General features: G+C 39.8%; 1 protein-coding gene across 3 annotated transcripts in view; it reads right to left on the reverse strand.

The window, feature by feature from the left end:
- Positions 1–8,845: 8,845 nt before the first annotated feature.
- CDK13 (cyclin dependent kinase 13) overlaps positions 8,846–26,282 on the reverse strand; it is a 44,544-nt gene continuing 27,107 nt past the window's right edge. Inside the window, exons 7-14 of one of the 3 annotated variants that reach the window (XM_054160994.1) lie at positions 24,122–24,178; positions 20,746–20,847; positions 20,553–20,630; positions 18,315–18,431; positions 17,252–17,383; positions 14,840–14,991; positions 11,368–11,748; positions 8,846–10,342 (exon numbers count right to left, since the gene is read on the reverse strand). In XM_054160994.1, coding sequence (XP_054016969.1) covers positions 9,486–10,342; positions 11,368–11,748; positions 14,840–14,991; positions 17,252–17,383; positions 18,315–18,431; positions 20,553–20,630; positions 20,746–20,847; positions 24,122–24,178 — 1,876 coding nt within the window. In that variant the 3' untranslated portion in view covers positions 8,846–9,485. Of the gene's footprint in view, positions 10,343–11,367; positions 11,929–14,785; positions 14,992–17,251; positions 17,384–18,314; positions 18,432–20,552; positions 20,631–20,745; positions 20,848–24,121; positions 24,179–26,282 lie in introns of all 3 variants that reach the window. The other 2 variants (XM_054160992.1, XM_054160991.1) reach the window with 2 other exon arrangements.

Below are 26,282 nucleotides of genomic sequence, written 5' to 3' on the forward strand. Positions count from 1 at the left end.
TCACATAAACTGCATACCCATATGTCCATACTCTGAGCATACTAAATTATAAGGTATATAGTTCAAAATCATTTCCTGTCACAGACTGCCTATTAGCATATCCTTTCTGCATTTCACACTCTCAGTCTTCCTGCAAGGTCAAGAACACCTTGTTTTCATCACGCTGTGTCGAGCCATATCTCTGCATTTTAAAGACACCCAGAAAGCACTGGATTTCAGATGCAAAGTGATGCTTTGATTCACTGTTCCCCCACAATGAAGGGCAGCAGGTAATCATTTTTAAAATACAAATGCTCTATAATGCTGAAACCTCAGCACAGGAGTTGAGAGATGGAAGGGAAGAGTCAAGAAGCTACTTGGTAGCAACAAATGACAAGAGCTTCAGTAAAGCACGCAGAAGGGTTCCCTGGATGTCAGTAAAGAAATTGTATATTTGTGTTTAAGACTTAAATACTGTACTTAAAAACCCCAAGCGAACAACAAAACAAACCCAAACCCACCAAACCCAGACTGGAGCCTTCCAGGAAGTCAGTTAAAAGAGAAGGCCATCTCTGGTTTGTCTGATGTGAGAAGCTGAAATAAGGTTGATAGAACAGGTCTGCAAAGTTTGTGAAATTTGGGGTGTTTTTTTTTTTGGTCATTGTTCCCAAAAGGCAACATTGTAATTGCAAGTACACTTTTCAAATAAAAAATATTACTCCTACCTGCATGTCTCCTTTTACTATCTTGCATAATTGTATCTGCTTGCTTGGAAGGCTCAAAGCAGGATCTGCAATCCATAAGGAGAAGCAATCTGGGGAGAAAAGCATACATAGATTCTAATAAAGTCTGCCAGGTTTAAAGTAATACTTTCCTGATGTGGACTCACCAGAGCATCTGCAGATAAGTTTTAAACTATTATTTACTACCTGCCTTCTCATATACATCATTAATAGATTACTCTTCATTTCCCATGCCTTCTGTAGTTCTCAGTCTACTTTTTCATTCTACAATGAATGACTTTCACAAAAAAGCTTTTAAAATAAATGGTCACAATTAAACTTTTCTCTGCAGTAGCAGGGTAAAAAGCGGGAAGGTGCCTGAGCAGCCAGATAGCCACTGCCTTCCTCGTCTTAAGGGCAAGGACTCCAGCCCAGAGATGATACAGAGCTTTTCAAGAGTCTTTGTGTGGTGCAGAAGGTTACGGGGTTCCACAGGAGTCACTTTGCTGCTGGTTTTGGACACCACACAGTGTCCTTTGTTTCCCAGTGCAGAGGTTTTCACTTTAAAGCCTAGTGCAGGAAGGCTGAGGATGGCCTGCTCCTCTCCTGTCACACCTTTTATTTGGCTATTGTTTCAGCTGCAAATGTCCTGATCTCACAATCATACATTACTTTGCAGAGGCATGGATCAGGAAGTGAAGGAAGAAGTTTATCAATTTTCTAATGACCTTTATCACACTTACCAGCATTTTTGAGAAACTCAGGCAGTGCTTTTATTCTTATGTCGGTCTTGAGAGATGAGGTACAACTATTTATTCATATTTTACAGACAAGCAACAAGGCAAAAAGAGGCGAAGCAGCTTGTCCAGGATAGAAGCAACAACCTTGTCTAAACTAAGTCTTGGTGCTCTATCTTGTATTCTGGAAACAATCAACATCCATTGGCCTGGTGGAGGGAAACTGGGGAACAACAAATGCTGCAGCATCCAGAACCCATTTTTCCAGAAGGAATAATCAAAGCAACACACAAAAGGTAGAGCTGGTAATGCTGGGTTTAAAAATACTGCAAAGCAATATTTGGATTTTTTTTATACTGTTACCTAAACATCCTTCCATTGGAACAGCAATACCATTGGAAAAGCAGTTTGGAACTTCCGCCAGTTTTTCAGAGCAGGGGACCTCCAGTTTATCTTTTCTTGGAGCTGACAATTTAGAGACAAATATTGGTGTGGCATTACAAATACTGGGCCATCTGCACAGTCATCTCTGCACTTGCTGCAAAACAGATGAGACACATACTTGGCTCCTTACATCATTATAAATGTGCTGTGTGAGCTCAGGTAAGCCCCTTGCTCCAAAATCCCCAAGCGAAACATCACACCACTTTTCTAAATCCCCTCCAAGGTAATGTGAAAAGAAGGGTCATGGTGTGTTTACCAACTGTGCTGATGTGAGACAAGTATTCCTTCCTTGTGGAGGGGGTGAAGAGTGACACACTGGTGGATGCTGTGTGGTTTAGCCTCCCAGATGACCTGAAAATTATGTCATTGTTGAACCAGTGACACTAGTACAACTATTCCAGGAGACAAGCAATGATTCCAACTGGAAACAAACACACACACCTGAGGCTTGGATCCCAACATTCCAGATGCTCCATGTAGGAAGTTCAGATCTAAACCAACCAACACTGCAATGTCTCCACATCTCTGAACACTTACAGACTGCTGCCATGGTAGAGCATCACCTCCACGTTGTTTCCTGCCTCTCTGGTTTCATCAGAGGAGTGCAAAACACCAGCCCCGCACGGACCACCTGCCAGAAGGAGACAAGGAAGGCACCAACCACAGTATTGTCCTGCCAAGAGCAGGGCTCCACACAGCCACAGGGTCAAAGATGGGAGATGAACAAAGCAGCTATGCTCTGCTGGGTTTTGTCATTTACTTCCAGGTATCTGTCCCTCCAAACACCCACTAAAGACACTTAAAAGCATTTATGGGCTCCACCATGTGAACTGCAAGGTCAGAGTCTGCAGCAGATGCCACCTGGAGAGAGCAAGTCACCAGAGATGGCAGGGAGCACAGCGGGGCTTCTGTAACTTGAAGCAAAAGCAGCAATGCTAATGGGAAACGTGAAGACACTGCTTTGTAGCTCCAGAAAACCCCAATTCCACTTTGTTTCTAATTCTTATCTACTGATTTTCTCAGAAGACATCTGAACAGCAGGAGAAACAGTCTTTCTCCCACATCAGAACCTGTTAACCTGTTTTATACATTTGTGAAATGGGCCTGAAAAGACTTAGGAGGAAGAAAGAATAAAGGCTCTTACCTGTGCTAAACCTGCACATTCAACACCTGTTTCCAACTACATTTTCTAGCAACTATTAGCATACCCTAGCATGTAGCAGGGAGTAGAGCAGAGATGCACGTCTGCACAAGTCAAATACTGACCAGTGATCGCCCCGACTCAACCTTATGTGCAGCATACAGCTGTCAGATCTGCCTGCGAATGCCACAGGCTGCCAGGCTGGTTTCTGTAAAGCTTACACTCAAGTATTCTCTTTGCTAACCACTTACTTCTCTGCACTGTATTTTCCAACACTGAAAAATCCTCTTCACAAAGCCTCTTTGCAAGGAGTCCTATTAAAGACACATTCACCACGCTATGAGACTTTTCTGTGTCAATAGTACATCTAAAGTAGCCACAGAGGAACAGCTGCAGTGGAATCAGAGCCATGTCGTGAAAAGCAATCCAAGTGGTGCCTATTAGTAGGGGCTGGCACACCTGAGGAAAAAGAAATCATTACCATAGGCTCAGGCCCATTGTTCCTCCTGAGTTCAATCACACTGAGTTTTCTCCACAGGCAATAAAAAACACCCAAAATAAGCAGACATAATAAGCAACCAGCTTTAAATGCAAACCCCTCAAGCTCCACAGAAGCGAATGCAGTTGACTGGGAAAAGAAACAGGTCCCCTCATTTGTCAAACAAAGCTCTCTCCCCTTGTTTGTTGTCGCTGCCAAGAGCCCTGACTTGTGTTTTCTGCCACGTGATGGGGGAGTTTGGTAGCTGTAATCCCCTTCATCCAGATGGCCTCTCGGGCTAACAGGCATTCCTTAAAAATAGAAGTGAGCTAATCCCAGTTCAGCCAATTTAACAGAACTTCCTGCAAAACTGCATGGCTCCCTCAAAGCTAACAGGCAATAATTCATGGCTGTGACATGAGATGCTTTGTTTCCTCTCTTGCCACCAATTTTATGGACATATTCATTGCCCTGTGTTGGTACAGGCTATTGTACTGCAGTTATTTGCAGCTCTCCTCTTTCACTTGATGCTATTTTATCTGCAGCTGAGGATAGTGATTCACATACAGCACCCACTAGATTTATTGCTGGTACCTTTCTGCACAGCTTGGTGGCCCTACAGCACTACCAGCTGAACAAATGGGACACAGCACCTTTCTCAAACCATTACAGGTTCATAGTCCCCACATAAACCAGAACCAACTTTGTCCTGTTAACTAGCTGCAGCAGTAGCTTTCATGAGAAAACCAGAGCCAATGACTAGAAATTGTTTCAAGCAACTGCCTGCTATGTTTAAGCTGACACTCTGTATTAAAAGGAACTTCTTCACTGGAGGGGTTATCAAAGCCTGGAACAGGCTCCCCAGGGAGGTGTTTGAATCCACATCCCTCATGTCAAATGACAGCTATGTAAGCACTGCTGCCCCCCCCCAACTTCCTATTGCACCTTCACTGCCCATCTTCTGACTTTATCAATGACAAGTAATTGAAGTGGTGACAGCAGCAGTCTGTCTGACCTGACGTTTAGGAGTACCAAAGTGCCTTATTTTTGGATGGAAGTACAGCATTTATTGAAAAATACAAACATTCCCATTAGATCAGCTGATACAGCAGAACACAAGCAGAAAAGCCTCAGGCATTCAAAGGGCAGTTGCTGAAGCCACACTTGATTGGCAATGTTTCAGCAGCAGTGTGCGCACAGAGAGATACAGAGTTCCTGGCCCTTTGGGTGTGGCTTCCTCTTACTTGTAACACTCACATCATGCCCTTTGAAAGAGCCAGTGGTGGGCCAACTGCACTTCTGCATAGACAGAGTGAAGAGAAACATCACATGCTGTGCTAAGAACAGGTGCTGGAACCAACAGCTTCTCTCCACTGGAGAGGCCTGTATCCCCTAATCTGCTTCTGCTGCCCCACCAGCGCTCAACAGTACACTGCACTGCATCTGGGCTCCTGCCTTAACCAGGAGCCCTGCTCCAGCACCAAGCCCTCAGACTGCCAGCTGCTGCAGTTTTCCTTTCAGAAAGCAGCACAGCAGCAAATATTTTTAAATAACTTGCAGAATTTAAACACACTAAATATTATATTTATTTGGATACTAAAAAAACCCCAAAAAAACCAACCAAACCTCAGTTTAACTCAGAACTCTTTTGAAATGCTGTTTGACAACCAGAGAGCAAAAAACAATGAAAGACTTCAAGTTTTCATGATTTTATTTACAGGCCGCACAATACATTCTATTTACAAATGGCTTAAAACAACAAAGAGTAAGCAAGCTGAAGCATAACAGTTTGATTATTTTAAATTAGGTTGTCTTGAAATAACTCCTGCAATAAAGTATTCTTCACCCTGATAAGCAAAAGTTAGTTTGATTTTTAAAGTCAACCCAAGGTCGTTTTAAATACAGAATTCAAATCTTTTTTTTCTGGCGATTTCTTGATTTCAGGACACGCTTCCTCCTATACAGAGCATCCCAAAACTATCAGGAAGAGAAATAGCCAAAATTTCCCCATGTTGAAAACAGTGTAACAGAACAGACTGGAGAAATATTGTATGTCAAACACTCGTGTGTTTTATTAACAAAAAGAAGAATGCAAGAAAGACATACCAGAGTTTTTTTCTCTTGGAAACAGAATTGATGGTCTGAGATCTAGTTTGCCCGCAGACAAGAGGTATCCTATGTTACTTCAGTACTTCAGTTTTTAACTGCACAATAATCTATTAAACTCACCCAACTGTAAACTTCACCAAAACTGAAATCGCCTCCTGCACCAACAAAAGGAGAAGAGCACTCAAAACCGCAGAACTTACAGTACAACACTTGGCGCCTCTGCTCCCAGAACGCGCTTCACACTACTGTGGTATGGAGAAAATCTAACATAGACCATGTTTTATGGAGACATAAGAAAATAGAGAAGTTTGGCATTTAAAAATTACTTTTCCAAGTCCTTAAATTAACATTTAAGGAAACACGTATTTTTTTACACCTTCTTCCCTAACACTGCTCCTTCTGTTCGAGGTAACACCTAGGGATCCGCAAGAAAAGCCGTTTCCTTTTCCTTTGGCTGATTCTAAGTATTATAATAGACTAAGCATTTTGAGTCATGGCCATAGCAGTCCACTCGTGCTCGATTTCCTCCTCTGGGTATGGCTAAAGACCACTGAATATAAATAATGAAGTACTTGCTACTTGACAGTCCATGATTACAGTATTTTGCTATATTTAGAAATACAAACACACAACACTTACTTTTTGATGTAGTGTCCAGGTCTCTGTAGCACACTTTGGAATTGCAGCACAGAAAATGTAAACCCAAAGGAATGAGTGAGAGAAGTAACAAAAGCTACCGCTCCACAGGAAAAAAATCACATGGTTTTCAGAACATCTACTACTGCATCAAAAATGCAAGAGCCACGTGATACAAAATGCCAAACTAGTACAGACTCACTCTGCCCAGTGTAATTTGTTCAAAAGGGTAATGTTCTGAACTGACATAAGCACCTCAGCATGGGATTTCATTCTCAAGAATTTTTTAAAGATAACACACAGGTCCAGCACAAATGAATATAGACCTACAGTCCTTAGATCCTGCCCAGACACAACTCTAGGGCCCGGGAAGCATGGCCATGGAGAGAAATCTTCCTCCAACACATCCTGAAGACTGCCTTGCAGAGGGGGAAGCTTTGTACCCTCATGGCCCATGCACAGCCTCTACCTGCCCAGGAGGAAAGGCTATCACCAAAAGAGCCAAGATCCCTGGGTTGGAGAGAGAGTGCATTCTCTTTCCCTCCAAATTACCCCAGCACTGTTGTCCCAGGCAAATAATAGTGTTCAAAGCCACAGTAATTCTTAAACTGAATTTGGGGAAACTCATTGTGCAGTTTGTATCTGCCACAGTGTGCTAGAGCTTTGTTTCTGATTCACCTGGAAGTCACTGTCTATTGCATCTCCTCCTCTCTCCTCACAGTCAGGATTACTTGTGCTGTTTTGTTAGTTTTGTGTGGCTTTTTTTTTATGGCTGAAGATTGAAATTCATTTTGGTGAAATGATGCAACATGAGGGTACTGTCAGTCCATAATGAAGCTGCACTGCCATTTGCACCTGCTGAGGGGACTGACTTCTCTGCATTAAATGAGATGAACTAAATGACTTGAAAATATACCTCCAAAAAGAGAAGAAGCAGGAGACACAACATCCTCCCTGCATTTTTGTATTGGAAGTCAAATCCTTTAGTCCTCTGATCTACCTTCCATTTGAACTTGCCTGCCTGCCTGCCTTTTTTTTTTTTTCCCAAGACAACTATCACCTGCAGATAGACTTTCAAGTGCAGGGGAGTGGTTTTTACTGAGAACAACTGCCTCAAAGCTTTACGTCTTTCGCTTGATTCTGAAAAGCAGCAATCTGTGTGTATCACTGTGGGATTGTTCTTTTAAGATCAGTAAACAAAAATCCTTAGCTGACACTGTCCATACCTAAATGATTACTAGCAGAAAAATGCTAGGGGGAGTGTGTCCTTACTCAAGGGGAAGTGCCCGATGCACTGTCAATCACACATGAAGCTTTTGTTTTCCAGGCTAATTCAGGTTCTAAGTCCTTCTGACCAGGCCACTTATATTTCCAGAGTGCAGCATATTCTGCTGTATCTAGGGAAGGCAACTGCCAGACTTACAGGGACATCATAAGCAGCATGACTCTCTCTCTCTCTCTCTCCATTTCTCATCTGCCAGATCCTCAAATGCTACGTAGTTAGCCAAGTGAGTTTCTCCATGCTCTACACGGTGGTAGTTAGCCACGTATGAACCAGGATTTTCAACTAAAACAAAACAAAACACCAACAAGTTATTCTGAAAAATCCAAAAAGTCACTGACAAGACTACGTTTGTAATAGTGTAAGTAGAAATTTTACTTTTTAAAAAGTAATAATTAAACACTCAGTTACATAAGGTACCGATCTGTCAACTGGATAATCAGTTGGAAAATTGTTTCCAATATGGGCTTTAAAACATTCTTTTACGTACATGCAAAAATATAACCATACCTCCTCTCTGCAGGAGAGAGACCACTTGTCAAAGGGGCAAAAAAAAAAAGACATGCTGGAAGTTGTACTTAAAACAAGGAGTGACTCTTGGCAAGAGTTTTAACTCAGTTGTTCAGAGAGACTCGATTCCACTATTAAAATGTTCGGTTGAATTGCAGATATAAAATCAATTAATTGGCACAATCACAAATTTACAAAGAATCAGAACTAGTGGCAAACATTTTGCTGTTGCTTTAAATACTGCTTGGTTTTCCTTTGGTTACTTCTTGTAATGCAGGATTTGTGGTAAAAAGACAACAGTGCCAGCTTTTCACACAAAGTAATCACTTCTGTTGACATTTAAGAAGAAAAAAAAAAAACAAACCCAAAAACTATTTCATCACTTGGTAAGGACATATAAAGTACAGTTTATTTGGCAGAGGAACTAACACACTTACTACAACCTCCAAGAGGGAGCTGAGGAAAAACTACACTCTTCATTCTTCTCCTCACTTTCAATGTTTCTCATGAAGTTCAATTTGGAAATTCTGATTTCACTGAGATAGGATTAGGTCTCTAAATAACTGCCCCCCCCTGAAGTAAAGAGCACAAGGTTATGACCTATTTGAGTTGCCTATTATTAGCTGAATTTTCACTACCTAGGTTTAGGTATTATTTTCATATCAATCTATGAAGTACTTCCAATTTTTTGCAGACCTTAAGCTTACATGTTAAGGCACTTACCATTCAAGTACAACAGTTTTTATATAAACAAGCCTGGGAGATGGAGAGAACATTTTATCAGAACATCCTTTTTCCTTTTTTTTTTTTTTTTTTTTCCTTGAAAGAAAAAAAAAATAACATTGACCAAATATTTATAAAATTTTGCATCAAGAGAAAGGTTGTGTTTTATTATCTGAAATGAGCACAAAGTACACCTTCCACAATAACACTGAAAGCAGTGCAAAGACTGACAGTGACCTTTGACTAAAGGTAGTTCTGTAAAAAGAAAAATACCAAATAAATCAGTGCCCTGCTTTGATTGTTGTAAAATTCCTTTTTTTTTTTTTCCTTTTTTTTTTTACATAAAAGTTGGTCCAAACTTACAAAAAAAGCACAAATGTGCATAGTTCAGAAGATCTGAAAGAGTGCCATAAAAAGCTGATGTCCCTAAATTTAGCATCCACTTAAAACTGCCAAAATACAAAATAAAATTCAGAACTAGAGTTTGTGAACATGTACAATCAATTCACCTAGTTTTCAGACAGCATGAGTTTTAAGCATTTTGCATTTTTTCCTACTGTATGCAAGACCCTTTTCCACATAAAAATAAAGCTGTTGAATTAACATTATTCAAGTCTGTTGAATTGCTGCTTTAAACTGCAGCTAGGAAACGAAACAAAAACAAAAAACCCAAACAAAACAGTTTTTCCAGATAAAAATGATGTGCCTGAGGAAAAACAGATAATCAATATGGTAATCCTCTGCCTCGCCCTCTCACTGCGGATGTGCTAATGTGTCCCCTGTATCCTTGGGAATAGCCAGGTCCTTGGGCAGGAGAAGTCCAATTCTGTCCATGCATGTGGCTGATGCCACTGGGATTCTCCTGTAAGTTACTTCCGTAGCTGTAGTTGTGCATCTTTGTGGGCAAAGAGTGCGTAGTCTCTGGCCCCGCAGAAGCGTCGCCACCGCTCCCCAGAACTGGGATCGGGCAGTGGCTGTACTCAAACCTATGGTCTTTATCTCCACTAAAGAGCATGGGGCCAGTGTTGAGGTAAATGTCTCCATAACCAGTTACTGAGCTGGGAAAGGATTCCGAAAAGGCCGACGGAGGAGGGGGAGCACCAGAGTGAGATGAAGCAGTACTGTAGTTATCCAAAGATTGAATATCTGAGTTTCCAAGGAAGCTCCTCCTTTCTAATGCTCCCGATGATCCACTTCCTATTCCATCGCTACTGCCATAATGCGCAGATGAGAAGGCGGATGATCCAAAGTTATCCTTGTAGTCTGGGCCTGTTACATAGGAGTCTCTAGCCTGATAATCCACGCTTGTTTGTACTGGCTCCTCTGCTGTTGCCTGAGCTTGGTGCTGAGCAAGCAGCTGCAGAAGAGCTGCTTTCACTCCCGCGTGAGGATCTGCTCCTGAAGAGTTAGTTATAGGCAAATGCTGGTTCTCTGTCCGATAATCAAGGTCTTCGTCAGTGAGAGGTGGAGGCTCTGGTGGCTCTGGGGGACGCTGGTCTGGAGGCAAGATCCGAGGGCGTTCTTGTTCAGGTGTTCGGTTTAGAAGCCTCATCTCAGACTGCCTAACCAAGTCCTCTTGACCTAAGCAAACAAAAAAGAAAAGCTTTGGAATAAAGCAAATACAGTAACAGCAGATAGGGAAGGACTCTTTCCTAGAACAATGAAATTACTTCAATTCTCACTAACTTATTAGTTGCATTTATTGATAGCTGCACAGATTATTTTGGGGAAAGCAAGAGCTCATCTGCCTCAAGAGAGTGAGGATGCAGGTTTCTCTTCAAAGTAAGATTACCAGTTCCTTAAGGAAAAACAAACAAACAAAAACCCGAAAGCAAACCCCAAGGAACACAAACTCTAGGATATTCAAAGAGGGATCAGCAGAGACTTGCAAATTGGCATAAAAGTCTTTAGGGACAAATGCCACTCTATCAAGGAGCAGCAAAACTTAAGCTTAAAAAAATCCCCATGAACACAAAACATCACCACCCATTAAAACTCTAAAACCACCCCCAAATCCACTTTGGATTATTTCTTTCAGCACCTGCAAACGTCACAGAACAATACAAAACCCAATGTATCAGCAAACTGAAATAGCACCCCAAAATGATCAACAGAGCTGTAAACTTTGAGAAGACTAAGGAAGCTGCTGCTGTACTCCAATGGCAACCTTCAACCCTGTGTGTTAGCAATTGTTATGAGTAACTACACAAAGAATCTGACACTAAGAAATTACTCCAGTAAGCATTTAAAACAAAAATAAAACACCTTCTCCCCAAAATAGGTTTTACCTAAAACACAGAGTCTGGCAAATCCCATCTATGAATTTGTACAGAAGACTGTCTTCTCCACCACAAACATCACTGAGAACCCCCCAAGCCCCCAGAATAACTGGTGTAACTGTTTTGTCATACCTCAGAGTGGGGATCATCTTTTGTTCTGCCTGCATAGCATCTGTTACAGTGAGACAAATTCTGTGATCCAGATGTAAAAGGCGACAATTTACTCATCTCTCCCGCACTCATACAGACTCATATGGTTAATACATTAACTCTGTATCCCCACACTATGAGGTCTCCACTGCTGGAGGCAATAAAGCCCTTCAGTACCTGCAGGTGTATACAATGACTTGATCAGGTGTGGGTAGCTGGGTGCTGGAGATTCCACCTCGTCCCGGCTGACAGATGCAGGAGTGGTGGGCTCTGGAGGCTGCCTGAGTTGCAATGACATTTCATTTCCTGATCCGTTTTCCTTCTCCTCCAACGTAAAATCTTTCTGTTTTGTTTGCTGAGCCTTTATTAACTGAGACAACAAAACAGCAAACGCACTCTGCACAGCTGCCTGGGCAGCATCAGTCTCAACTTTAGGCTGACTCAGCTGAGCAGGTGGCACAGGAGGTTGCGCGACTGACGGCTGTTTTAGAGGCTCCTGTTCTGGTGGTGGTGGTGGAGGTGGTGGCGGCTGCTGCTGTTGTTCTGACTGTTTTTCACCTGCTGACAAAATTCCAGCAGGAAGATTTATTTTATTTAGTTGCTGCTGAGTCTCCGGGTTTACCTTAATATTCAACACTTGGGCAAACTGTGCCAAACTAACACTCGTCTTAGACTGTAGCAGGTTTAGCAGGATTGCCACTTCGTTCTGGTTTAACTGCTGTCCAGTGGTTGTTTTTGCTAAAGACAAAAAAGGGTTTTTTAAGTATTATTTAGAATGGCATATTTCAGAAACTCAAAATAATGACTAATCTAGCATGGCTGACACAACTGACAAAACATGGGTTTGGACAACACAGAAATGGAATGCTTTTACAAATTAACTGCCTTTGGGGGAGCATCTATAGGAAATGGAGTAGTAAGATCCAACATAAAGTGACCTCCAAGGGATGCACACAAGCAGATGAGAAACATCAAGCTGGAGCTCAATTTTCCACAACACAACTAAGCTACGGCTTAAGGCCACCTGCTTTAGGCAGCTGTAAGATTTCCAGTCCCCGCAAAATTTCCTATCTTTGACATATCACATCCCTCTGTTAAAGAGTGGCCATCTGCAAAACACATTTTCAGCCATATTCTGGTCCATTCTAATTCAACATCTAGATCCTAACACCTGCTCAAGTGACCAGGCTCTAGATGACCCAGAAGCTAGCAGTGTAAATGCAAAAGCAAGGGCTGAGTTTGAAGGACAAGTCCATTATTAAGTAGCAGGAAAACACAGGCTTGTGACAATACACAACTTCTTCAGTGAAATTGAGTTTGCCACAAAGAAGGGATTATGACAACGCAGGGGAATATGAAAAAGGAAGTCAGAATATCAAAGTAATTGCTTAGTATCAAGCACCCATCTTGGTAGTTTATTTCAAAAGAAGTGAAGAGGCACAGATTTTGACATGCCCAATGCGTAGATGATTTAGAGAAGAAAACAGTTCAAAATTTAAAAAGGGCATGTGACTGCTGGCAGAACCCTGCATTTTTAAACTCTGATCAACATGAACACATTCTGTCCTCTTCTATCCCTTCCACTCTGCTAACTCAGCAACATACTAATTTCACAGCAGATTCAAAGCTATACTTTAAAAAATGGTCACGCAAAAATATAAAGTATTTGCTTGCAAGACTAAGCAGCACAGCTGCGAAGTGCTGCAAAACCCACTACCCTACTTGTGGATGTGCACCAGGATACAAGTGCTTGGAAGCTACTCAGGAGGGAGCCAGGGACTTAAATGACTTTATATATTCATATAAACATAAAAATAAAACCGCCTTTTATTTGACAATACAGCAAAAAAGCCTCCTTCCTAATGCCTTATATGGCTTGATTCTCAGGTTTAATGCTTAACAGTTGATTTTGCATCATCTGAGGATGGTAGGCTCAAAACTCAAACTTCTCTCAGATTCTCAATGACAATGCAGGAGGAAAACGCCACACAGGGAAATGAATGCACTCATTTCCACATTCTTTGGTTAGTTTCAAGTTCCTTCAAAGAGCAAACTGTATTCTGGGAAATCTGCCAGTTTCTACCAGAACAGAATTATTGAGATCTACAAAGCTCCTGTTAATTTGTAAGATGCAATAACCAGGGGTCTCATTCATAAATGCAAACATTAGCAACTGATCTAAGGTGTTTTTAGCCTCTTCTTTTGGGGTGCCCAGAAACAAATGCAACAATTTTGTTTCAAGCGTATACTTGTATGTGGGAGTTCTTTGATGTGTCTTATTGATGATACTATCTGAAGTACACTATGGCTTCCAGAAGTGTTTTGATTAATACAGAAAACACCTCTCTGCTGAATTGTCTAACCTCACTGAAAATTAAATTGTCTTCTACCTGGATATATTCTTCTATGTACTTATGAGCAAACAGCAATACAGGTCTGAATCATTCCTTCTCTATTGGTTTAGTTTATTTTACATGGTTAGTATTAGTGACTAATAAATATAGTCTCTCATCAGGCTACTTGCTATAAAACCACAAAGAGTAACTACTGTCCTTTGGACTCTTTTAACTTCCATACAGTTCTCATTTGTCATGGAAAAAAATAATTAAGGGCTACAGAAAGTCATGCTTGAAAGTGCTGCCAGAAGTTCAGCCTAAACATACAAAGTGGCAGAGGACGAACAGGAGCAAGAGGCAATAAACTATCAAAAGAATTAGTTTCTGCATCTTTGCAAACAGTATTTTGAGCTCTGCTCTTTAGTTAAGAGTTGATTCAAGGTGGTTAGTATTGACAAACGTTCAGGCCCTGTGACTGCATTTGCTGTTTATCTTCAGAGGAACTTCTGTGTAAGTGCCATAGGATTTATGGTCATCCTGCACAACAATGGTCTAAATCACACTTCTCAGGTGTCCATGTGATATTGTTACTCTGTATATTTCTACATATTATGAGGAAACTATCCCTGAATTGTTATCTTAAGTCTGCAAAGGAAGTAATTTCTTTTCTCTTTACACTATATCCATTAAGTTTTACACTATATCCATTAAGTTTTAGACTTAATGGCTATGCAATCTATGGAGGTAGCTCCTTCTTGTTATATCAGCTTTCAGGGTTGGTTCTTTTTTGGTGCTTATATTTTTACAACTTGGTTCAGACCCAACAATTTGAAAAGCTGAAGGCTCAGGTAACACAGAGAGGGAATCTGTTTCATTTGAGATTATGATTGTTCTAAAATCTGCCTTCTGATCGGTTTATCAATACCAATGAAGCTCTTCCAGTCTATGGAGTCTGTGAGGAACTTAGTGCAGTAGCTGCCTTTTGGGATTTCAGAAGAATTACAGATGAGCAAGAGAGAAAATCCCCTCAAAATACAGAGCAAGGCAGTTGCTCTGACCAGATTGAAAAATTATGTAAGACTTAAAAGGAATACAACTTCCAAATGCAAAGGTAAATCTTTTGTAACAAAGATTTAACTTACAATACTGTTCCTCCCTCAAGAATCCAGGAGACGTCAGTACTCTGAAAATAACATCTAAAACTTCTAGAGGTGCAATCCAAGTAGAAGGTAATTATAAGAACTGAAAATATTACTGACCAAGTGCTACACTAGAGTTGCCCTGAGTTTTGAGTTGGGAAGAAGTTTGCATGCCTTGTGGGGTGTTGGTTCTGCTCTCATCCATGCTTAGAGACAGATCCTTCCTAGGGACTTTAGCTGCCGTTGAGTCATCAGTCATGCCCATCTGCTTCTGTCTTCTGCGTTTCTTACTCCACAGCTCATGGCAATCCTGCCACAAAGGAAGGCTGCAAAGAATGGTTAGAGGTAAATCAGTTTTATCTTAGACTTATTTATCACCTTTTCTTTTTTAAAATATTTTTTTAAAACCATGTTGGTAAAATAAATGCTCAAATTGTACATAACCTGTCTTTTGAAAGGTGAATGTACTGAACTCAGAAATATAACAGAAAACAGCCAAAGCCAGCTGAAGCTCAGATCTGCTTTTTTTCAGTCTCACTAACTGCCAATTTGAGAAGCACAGGTCCCTCTGGCAGAAAAGGGGAACATGCATCTTAAAACAAGAATCAATTCTTGCACTCATACTTCAAAAATGCCTAATTATTTGTGTAATTCAAGACTTGAAAGTCAGTGCTGCACACTTGCTATAAAACATAAATTGCAGTTAACAGGTAAAAGAGTTATTAATATGAAAGTGTTGGGTTTTTGGTTGCCTTTTTTTTTAGGGTCCAGGTGACCAATTCCTTTTGTCTACTTGTGAAAGTACTACTGCTTCCCGAGTTCAAATATCTGTCCCCAGCAACAGACATGGCTATCTAGTATTTGGGGTTGTACAACCAAGAAAATGGGGCCAGGGCGGGAGGGGAAGTTGCAGGAGTAAATAGCACTTGACACTGGCAAAGTTAGGATACTGGGAAGGACAAGACAGATAAAAGCAGAGGCAAATGTATCCTAAGGAAGTCAGCTGCCCCTAGTTCTGTGCTTCCATTAGTGCTCCTTGCAGGCACCCCATTTCTGACTTCCTGAGGAACCCATTGCATAGGTTATGGAAATACTGAGATAGGCAGTATAAGTTGTGCCTTCTATTTTCCTATTAAATATTCATAACCGAGTATTCTCCTCACCCAGGAACATGGGAAAATTACATGACAGATGACAAGAGCCACTGGAAAGGCAATTGTGACAACTGCTTCCTTAACTCTCTCCATTTGTATACCAGGTCAAAACCAACTGGAAGCAAGCAAGAACTCATTATGAGAAATATCCTACAGTCCTTGCAGTCAGCACTGTCACTTGGTTTGACTGAACAGCTGTTTTTTCCCAAAGCAGAAATTTTATTTTCCAAGAGAATAGTCAACACTTTCCTGTCTGAAGTGAGTGTAAATCCTCCTAATTTTTAAAAGGACACCAATGACCAGCTTGTTTGGAATTTCCATATATCAGCTCCTGGAATGGATGTACTACAAATCCCCCCAAAAAACATGAAAACAAACCCCCAAAACAACAAAAGCAAACAAACAAAACCACCTCCACCACGAAAAAAACAAACAAGCAAACAACCAACCACCAAACCCACAACAAACTCCTTCCTTCTCACTCACTTTAAAATGCATCTAAGCAATGTGCTGTACAAGTGGTTCTAAGATTTTAGTGAATACCCTAAGATTGCTGATATTCAGACAATCAGACAATAGAACCTCTTAGCTTCAGGAGCATCCATATGTATGTAACACATAAAGCCTCAAAAGACTTTTAATAACATTCTTACACAAAACTCACAAACATTTTTCCCAGCTGTCAGCTAAATAGAAGTCAGCCTTGAAGGTCTAAATTACTCAAATAATATTAAATGTTCTATGTTCTGATAGTTATCTTGAGGGAAGAATGAAACCTGTACATTCTGTAATGCTTTTTCATTGGGTTCCTCGGGGTCTGTTACAATGATTCACACTGATTAAAATGACAATTATGTCACTGCAAAAGCCCTACTGGACACTGCAACAAATTTCCTCTCCAAAGAAAACCAACAGGAAAAGCTGTGCACAAAGTATTTCACTTCTTCTCTCTGTAAAACCAGGAATCTCAACTGGCATGGAAAATGATTTATGGTATTTGACTTTAACTCTCAGGTACCTTTGCAGAATTCTATACCTAGTGTCCTTCTATTATCAAAGAAGGCAATTGAGATTCATGGAGGACCTCAAAACCCTTGGAAAAGGTAGACACTGATAAATAAATAAAAGGGAAATGATGTTTTCTCAGCATTAAAAGCATTCATCTGAAAAATTTCTGCTTGTATTCAAAGGTACTAATTCAATAACAATTTCTAGGGATAATAAAGGAAACAGTTTGCAGATCCTTACAACCACTGCTATCACGGCGCCAAGTCACTCAGTTGTACAACCAGCTTACTGCAAAATCACCATTACACAGATGAAGATTTTTGTTCTGCCACCACCTACTTTAACAGAAACAGAGAGCTTAATGAAATCAATGCACGATCACATGCTGCAGAGGTAAGGACTGTTACCAAAGGAAATTACTTACTCTGGAGGCGGCATTTTAGATGGTTCCACATCTCGCAGGAACTCGCACTGAAGTGCTTGCTCAGCTGTGCAACGCTTGCTGGGATCCAGAGCAAGCATATAGTCAAACAAATCTAATGCAGCTGGTGGGATGCTATGACAGAGCAAAAGGGAGGAAAGCATCACATTTTTATTTTTAAGCACACACTTCTGTGCAAAATTTTAATAAACACACCCTTCCCAAAATATCTGATCGTTAAATCCTCAGATAAATTACATTCTTTGCAGAAGAAAAGCTTTGCAGAAAAGAGGCAGGGATGAACTCTACTTATTGCTTCTGCAAGCACATAACCCAGGCTTGCTTTGTTTTGTGTTGCTTGATAGCTTGAAACATTGTCGTTATAACAAAAGGCAGCCAATGTTTTAAGGTCAAGACTATTTTGTTTCTTTACACTTGGCACTCTGGGAGTTACACTTTTGATTAGTCCATGGACAATAATTCTATTGCTTTCAAGATCTAAGTCTCCTTAGTACAAGCAGGATGATACATGTCTCCTCAAACCCAGAATAACTGAAGGAGGGGAACAAACCCTTAAAAACAAGCTTACAGCTGGTTTTCATAACTTTCACGTGTGATATTCCCACAAAATTAGTCCAATGGTAGTACTGTAGAATACTTGTATGGTTCAGATAACTCCTCTGTGCTGAATGAATTTATGACCTAAAGGACTGTAATGTTAACCAGACGACGTATTTAGCTGTAGCCAGTTGTCCTAATAAAAAACAATTTAAGTACTCTGAGCTGGTTTTTGTACCAGGACAAGGAGCAGGTGTACCAATCATGGAAAACAAATGTTTCCTTAAGCAAAAGCTGACAGGCAGCTGATATTTTAGATATTTCTTCCCTCTTCTTGAAGCTCCTATTAATTAAGGGCTAATGCGGGTATCATGGGAAGGACAAGAACCCAAAGCCATTCTTCTTTACATTTAATCTATGTTCATTCTCCAGAAAACAATGAAGCTCACAAATTCTCCAGGAAAATGTAATGCTACTACAGTTGACTAAACCAATTCTTCATCCTTACAAAGCAAACTCTTCTCTCAGTTTTCGACGATATTGCTTCTTTGGTTTCATTGTGTTGAAATAAGCTAATTTTATAACATCAGGCCACACTGCCGGACAAGGACTCCCACAAATTCGGCTGTACCAAAAAGAAAGGAAAAAACAGGTATGAGATCCAAAACCACAAAGAGAGCACAGCTGTCACTGTATTCTTGCATGTTTATTAAATACAAAAACAGTTTTCAATTTTTATGTTCGGGTTCTTTTAGCCAACATTTCTTTACTGCTCAACACCATAAAATCACAGTGAAGTGCCTATGAAAGGTAACCACCTTGCTCTAAGTGCACTGTTCCTATCTTATCCCACCCTGGACAGTAATTCTGGGGTTTTGACTTGAAGGAACTGGCTAGGCCAGGTTTAGAGTGCTAATTAACTTTTATGTCCTTAGCTCCCAATGCAAGTGAAGAAGGATGCAGCAAATGGCTGAAAAAGCACTTTTCCCTGAGAATTTAGTTAACACTGAATACATGGGGGTAAGGGAAATCTCAGTAAGGCCTAAGAGTAGAAGAAGCAAGACTTGATTGCATATTTTTTCACTTCAGTTACAAGTTTTATGTCTCAAGCCTCATCCACCTCCACAGACAGTTGCCCATAATCTTACTCCTCCTTTTCTATCCCCATCCATTCTGTCCAACTGAGGATGGCTAAGCACAGGTTGACCAACACCACAGTTGTTAGCTGAAGAACTAAAGACACATTTTATTATACATTCAAAATTTTGAACTCTGATGCAGGCAGCCACAAAAGGACACTGTTGCAAATAGATTGCCCTAACTCAGCAGTCCTATTTATTAGATTTAAATGGTTAGTGTAAGAGACATAATGATCTATTAGTTATAGAATGAATGCTATGCAAACCAACCTGACTTTAAGCAGGTTCAAGTATGTAACTTTCAGGAGGGAAAAGAAAAATTACATACCCATCTCTTCCTATTAGAATTTACTTCAGCTCTATCTTTGAACGTGAAAGTTAGATTCTAAGTGTAGAATTTTTGACTGTAACATGATGTTGGTAGAAATGTTAGTAAAGATGTTGCTAAGATTGTCACACTACAACAGCCAAAAATGCACAGCATCAGCAGAAAGAAAAAATGAGCTACAAACAGAAGCCTCCAGCAGGAGATGGAAATTGCAGAATTTTAGTTTGCTCTACCAGAGATACAACACAAAGAGGAAAAATAACTTAAAAAGTGACTGCACAGTGACGGGCTTCAATGCCACCTAGTGCTCAAAAGCAAACATTTCAAAAAGTCATCAGTTCTTACACTGAGAATGGCCACCTATCTGCTTCACACCTTCTAAAAACTTTATTTTTCCAGGTCAGCTACTAACACATTACACAGAAACCTGCTATTGTTTAACCTTTGAAAAACATTGTGATTTTTATTCATTTATTTTTTAAAAGAATGTTGACCATTTACTGTTCAGGTTCTGTAGGACGCATTCTCTTTTCCCCTTGTTTCTAGGAAGAGGACCTTTCCTCACTCACAAGGTCAATTATGGTATCAGAATCAAGAGCGACATTTGCTTTCTCAATAAAGGAGAAAGTCTACAACAAAAACACAACCAACCAAAAAACCCCAGATGCTCTGGTTCTACTGAGTTATATACATATCATTCTATGATTTATTGGGATCAAGGAAAGAAACAGAATCTTACTTCCACAAAGTGTCTGGCAGTTTGTAAGGGGAGAGAAATATTCCCACAAAAATAATAAAGCCCAGGTGTGCATTTGGAAGGCTTGAAACAAGAACTCAAGGTCAGGAGTATGCCAAATAACGGACTCTCCCAAATCCCATTTGTGCTTATTATTGCTCGTGGTTTTTGGTTTAATTTGTTGCTAGGAATTTGCAACATCACCTTACAAAATAATGGGTATTTTGACTACTCTCTTTCTACAACTTCAGAAACAGGCAACTCCAGCTGCTCTAAAAAAAAAAAAAAATAAAATAAATCCCTCTTCATTTTCAACTGTGCATTGCTTGGACCTTGGAATACTTACCCCAAAATAATAAATAAATCATTCTGCACATCTGAGGAAATGTTACTTGCTTTGCATGCCTCTAAAAACTCCAACATTTCACTCAGGAAAGTAACTGAGTACTTGGAAATGCCTGTAGTGCATGATCTCCAATTAGAACAATAATAAAAGAAATCTGACAGTGTATGAAGCACCTGCTATGTGGTAGTACACGTTACCTTATAAGTTCCAGTTGAGCAAGCTCTTGATTTGCTTGAAATATTGGCTTTTTTGTAAATAGTTCACCCAGGATACAGCTGTAAAACAGTTTTGCACAATTCCATCATTATGGCTCCCAATACAGTTTGACAGGAACATTTAAGGCTTTTCTTGGCTTGATTTAATGCTTACTACACTTTCCCAAACTCTTACCCACAGCTCCAGACATCGATAGCTGGCGTGTATCTCTCTTCTCCAAGCAGAAGTTCAGGAGGCCGATACCATAATGTGATAACTTTGTTGGTATATGGTCGGCTGTTGGAGGGAGCAAAAAGAGAGTACTATAATTTTACTATGACCTAATTTCTGAACAACTGGTACTTGAGGACTTTACTTCTGTGGTGCTGTTTAAGAACAGTACAGTTTTCTGCTCTCTTTTCCTAATTTTAGTTCTACAAAGCTGCAACTGCACAAAAGCAAACAGAGCTGTCTCACCAGGGCTATCAAAGGAGAGGCTGAATATAGGAATAATATCCACATAGCCGTCTGGGTGCTGCATGAATCCTGTATCTCAGTTATCATCTGGATAGCAGTAATGTATGCCTACTGTATTGCTGATCACTTCAGGAGAATGACCTGCTTACATAAAACCAGTCAGTTCTAAGCCACTACTGATTATTAGCATACTAAATATAGGACTTCTACAAGCATTCTGAAAGAAGAAAGAAGTCACTACCCCATCTGTAAGTAGAAGAAAAAAACACAAAGACTTTCTTGAACTACATGCTTCAACAGTTTTGATGCCAAAGCTTGGAACACTTCCAATACATTCCTATATTTCACAACGATTCTAACCAGTAGTTTTGGTCATCTGGTGTGGTCATTTGAGGCTGTGCCTTTAAGAACAAACACTGCTGGAACACACTGGCTAATGTTTTCGGTACTAGAACCAAAACATTCTGATATTCTAAACGAATTTCATTGGTTGATAAACAAAAATTCAACTTTAGATTGTGAAGCAGTTGGAATTTTTTTTTTTTTCCTCAGTTGAGTTCGGTTTGGGAGTTGGGGGAGTTGGAGGTTTCAGCCTGTTCTCCCTGCCTGCTTCTTCTGCGAACTGCTGGAGTTGGCCTTCAGATAAGCAAACACTAATCCTGCACGGGCTTTTGAAGCTTACTAACAACTCTTTTCCTTAGTAACTTGCCTTTCTCTCTCTCTAACCCCTTTTTGGGGAAAAAGGGAGGTAGGAGGGGAAAAAGGGGGTTCCAAGGAGGGGATCCCTCCCTTTGGGAGGGATTTTTGTTGTGTTATTTCTCTTTACTGTGTATTTCTGTGTATATATTGTAAATACCTGTATATATTGTGTTATATATAACCTGCTTTCCATATATGCTTGTAAATATATAGCTTGCTCTTCGACTGAGTTAGCTGTGGTTTCTTACTCTGTGGAGGAGGGAGAGCTAAGCCCTCTCTCAACCTACCACATCTGGGAATAATCCTTTTTACCCTCACACTAAGGTGAAGATTATCTTAGTTTTTTTCCTTTTAGTATGTGTGTGCACCAACACACATATTCAGAATAGCAGGAAGAACAGAGATGTTAGGTTGTTTCAACCAGGGTGTCCCAAAATTCACTCAGTTTTAATAATTTCTTACCAACACTAGGCAACTCCAAATAGAAAGCTGAGTAACATTAAGTCTGGAGTTTGAATAACTGCAGCATAAACCAGCTCTTATGACACAGTCAGTGCTACAGGTCTCATTTCTGCAAAATCAGTGTTTTTTTCATTATGAAATTCCCCAATTCCTCTTTAAAATTGAGTATGTTTTGGGACCAATTCCATCATTCATCATATTTATCTCTGAAGTAAGCATTCCTCTATGAAACGTTTACATAGTATGGACTTTCTCTACAGATACACCACTCGTATTAGTATATGGCATTTTTTATTTGAACAGATGTTTTCCTACACAATCTGTCATATCTCCTATTCCAAATACACTAAATTCACCAGAGTAACATTTAAAGAAGCACAACTACAACAACCACCAGGACCTTGCTTTAAGTTGTATTTTTATTTCCTCCCCGTAATGCTCTTACTAAATTCTATACCCTTCTCACAAGTATGCTAATTCTAAACACGCAAACTGATTGTCAAATACAGGAATGTAAAGCAGCAGTTCTTACACACTTGTTGTTATACATTAATTGCATCTGTTACTGCAGGTCAGTAGCTACTCAGAGGACAATGAATGACAAAAGAACTGTCAAAAATCTACTAATGAGATTCTAATTATCCTCCCAACTTCAACTGGCAAATCTATTAGCTAGTATAATTACATTTTACTCTTGGTGTCATTTAAGTATTATGGCATAAGAAGATTGTTGTTTGATGTAGAGTAAAATCTGTTATTTGCACTACAAAGACACTGAACTTTCAATCATTCAATTCTTAATGAACAGTCAGTTTTACAAGCAAAATTTAAATAATTTAAAAACAGACAAAAACCCCACATGGTAAACCAGAGGGGGAAAAATCATCAGTCTGGTGCACATTAAATGAGACAGTGGGATGGCATCAATCCCTTTTAAGTACATTCAAACCAAAAATTCATTACTTAGCAGCTGTTTAAGATTCTCTTACCCTGCTACTATACTCAGCAGTTCTCGTAACTGTACTTAAGCACATGTTCCTTAACAAACAGCTCAGAAGACAGTGAAACTAATGCTATCAGGTTCAAAACAAGCTCAGAGCTCTATGAGGAAACAATAAACTCACAAAGCCAACATTATAAATATTATTTCCCAATGTAAGCATGCAGAAATCAAATCAAAGCTAATATTCTCTGTATCCAACCACCTTATGTACATACTAGTGTAATGAACATTCAGCCTGAACTTTGAAAGTCCAGTTCCACATGACAAATGCATGACAAAGTAAACGTTGGAAGCTCTTGTTCATAAAAAGCTGTGCACCTGTTTCCTGGAGTACAAGCATAAGGAAGCCAAGAACAACAGAAGCACAAGTCACAAGAAGTTTCAGAATAACTTTTATTTAAACTTGTATCTCTGTTTCCAGCAGATTCAACAGCACTGACTGCCTAAAGAATACAATGAACCTTTTCAAATGTAAGCTTAAATCTTACACAAAAGTAATGCTTATTGCAAAGAAAGCATATGCTCATTTGCGTCAGCAAAAAAATTTGCTTTCCCTAAATAAATTTTTCCTAAGTATGCCAACAGAAAGAACATACTTTAGGTTTAGAGGACCAGAAAGGAATTGTAAAAGCCTACATATTGATGCAACCTACTTAAGGCTGCAACTCTTCATTTCTAATCAATTTATGGCTACTCTCTACAGTTCCAGAGCACTAGGAAAAGCAATACACTTACATACAGAGAAGTTTGTGTTTCTATGCAGGGTAAGACAAGATGTGCTTCTTTCCACATCCTAAGCAATCACTTGTGTTACAGTACAGTAACAAGTCCTCTAAGCAAAACAGTGTTCTTTTCTGGCACTCATAATACTTAAGTTATGCAAAAAGGTTAACATTCTGAATGCTTTGTTGCAGTATAATTGTATCTTACCTTTCTTCTGAGTTGTAGAGCCGAGCAAGACCAAAATCTGCAAGCTTTATCTGCCCTCTGGTGGAAAAAGCAAAGAATTATTTAGTGGTTAATCCTGTTAAGTGTTCCTCCCCAAAAACCAGGTAAAGTTGGTGATTTTGAAACAGCTGCAACTGATCTTCATCTCACATTAACGAGGAGGCAATGCCTTACAATCCAGGCATCTCTTCAGTTAACAAATACACTAACTTACTGAATAGCAAAGACAAATACACAAAATTAGGTATGCTCATCACATGGAATTTACAGCATCAGATGTTAGTCAAAATTCAGATGTATATATGTAGTCAAATCAGTAACTGTGGGGAAAAAATGAGGGAGGAAGCTGCTATTTTCTCATGCTTTACTACTAGCATAAGCATTTGTACAACAAACAACTATCAGCAGTCGTAATTCCTTGTAGGAAACTGTCAATGCCCTGTTCTGCTCTTGTAATGTTTAAATACAGCCAGATAAGGGTTTCTATTTTTGGCAGCAGCCAACTTGCTGAATGACACAACCCCTAGCCCTTTCTTGAGTTTTCCCATGTATGAGGGGAAGAGCAGAAGATACAGAGCTCTTGCCTGGAAGTTTCCAGAGCTAAAAGGCACTGCTCAGGGACCAGAAGTCCCCACCATGTGTAAAATCTGGATTGTTTAAACACAAATCTATCTGCAAGCTTCTCCAAACACATGAAAGCAACATTGGAATGTTATGTGGGGAGGCTGTTTTTCACTAATTATGAGCTTTTAAAACTGTCACTTTCCAAAAGTGCAAATATAATTTTCAAATAAATTTTAATCATATCAGGGCAAAACTTGCTGATGTGTGTAAAAATGACCATTTTGTGGTAATAAAATATACAAGTTACACTTTCCATCCATTTTTCCCCTCAGATATTGTTGCAAGACTTGGAGAACCCCCATAAAAAAAATGTTTCCCTCAGATTTGCATGTTTACTCCTCAGAGACCTTATTTGCAGAAGATCAGTGAATTTTTTGAGCAAACATTCAAGTGGTATCTCTGAAAGATAGAAATTCATGTGTTAGGCTTCAGGCTGTAACTGGCAACGGGAGTTTAGAAACATTTGCTTAAAATTATAAAGATCAACTATGAAGCTTTTCTTGTTCCAGTGGAAATATCTAAGGAAGCTCAAAAATATCCTAGGGGAAAAAAAATCCAGTCCCAGATTGAAGGGAGCATAATACAATAGAAAGCTCCAGCTCTACCACAATGCACTCTGCTCCACCATCAGGTTACACCTCAGCTTCTGAGTTCTCAGAGGTGGGACAGAGACAGCACAACCACTGAAGATTAGCAGGTCAGCAAGATTAGGCATGTGGACACAGTGAGCAATATAGAGCATGTGTACATTTGTTCAAGAATCTGTTTCATAGCCTGGCAAGACTGCAGTGGAATCCAGTGCTGAATACAGTCTAATGTGAGTTCATGATAAGAAAACAAGGGGGAAGAAATTGAAAACTCAATTTGGAGAAAACTGGGACAAAACTAGGGCCCTACAAAAAGGTACTCTTGATCCATTTTGCCTGGTATCTCATCTCCAATGGTATTAGAAGATTTTTAAAGAGAACATGTGAACCTGATAAGTCTGGGGCTCATTTTCCTCTTACTTAAGCATCACCCACAATCGTTGCATTCAAGATGCTACAGCAGGAGCTTTCTTGTGCGTTCCCTTTAGCAAGATCCTGCCACTGGTCTCATCTTTCTGAATTTCCTGATAGAAAAACCTCCTGTGACAACAAATCCCAAAATCTAACTACACACTCTGTAAAGATACTCTTTTTTGTTGCTATAAACTCTTACAGTTTCTCCCTGGTTTTAGTACTGATGGATTTGATCTGTACAGAAGTCATAAGCTAGCTTCACACGGGCTTTTTATCTCCTGCTGTTGCACATTACTTACTAATTTGATTTGTAACTACAAGTGGTTAAAGAATTAAGAAACAAATTCTTCTCCCCATTTGATTATGACTATAACACGTTTGAACATGTCTGATCAAATATTCTTTCAAAACATTAGCTTGTCTGATGAAGACGAGGATCAGGATTACATCACAAAGAACCAGCCTAGCCACAATTCAGCTTGAAACGAGATGGCAAAAAGAATACACATCAAACACTT

The sequence above is a fragment of the Dryobates pubescens genome, chromosome 4 (genome assembly GCF_014839835.1).
Source record: "Dryobates pubescens isolate bDryPub1 chromosome 4, bDryPub1.pri, whole genome shotgun sequence".
In the NCBI taxonomy this organism is placed as follows: Eukaryota; Metazoa; Chordata; class Aves; order Piciformes; family Picidae; genus Dryobates; species Dryobates pubescens.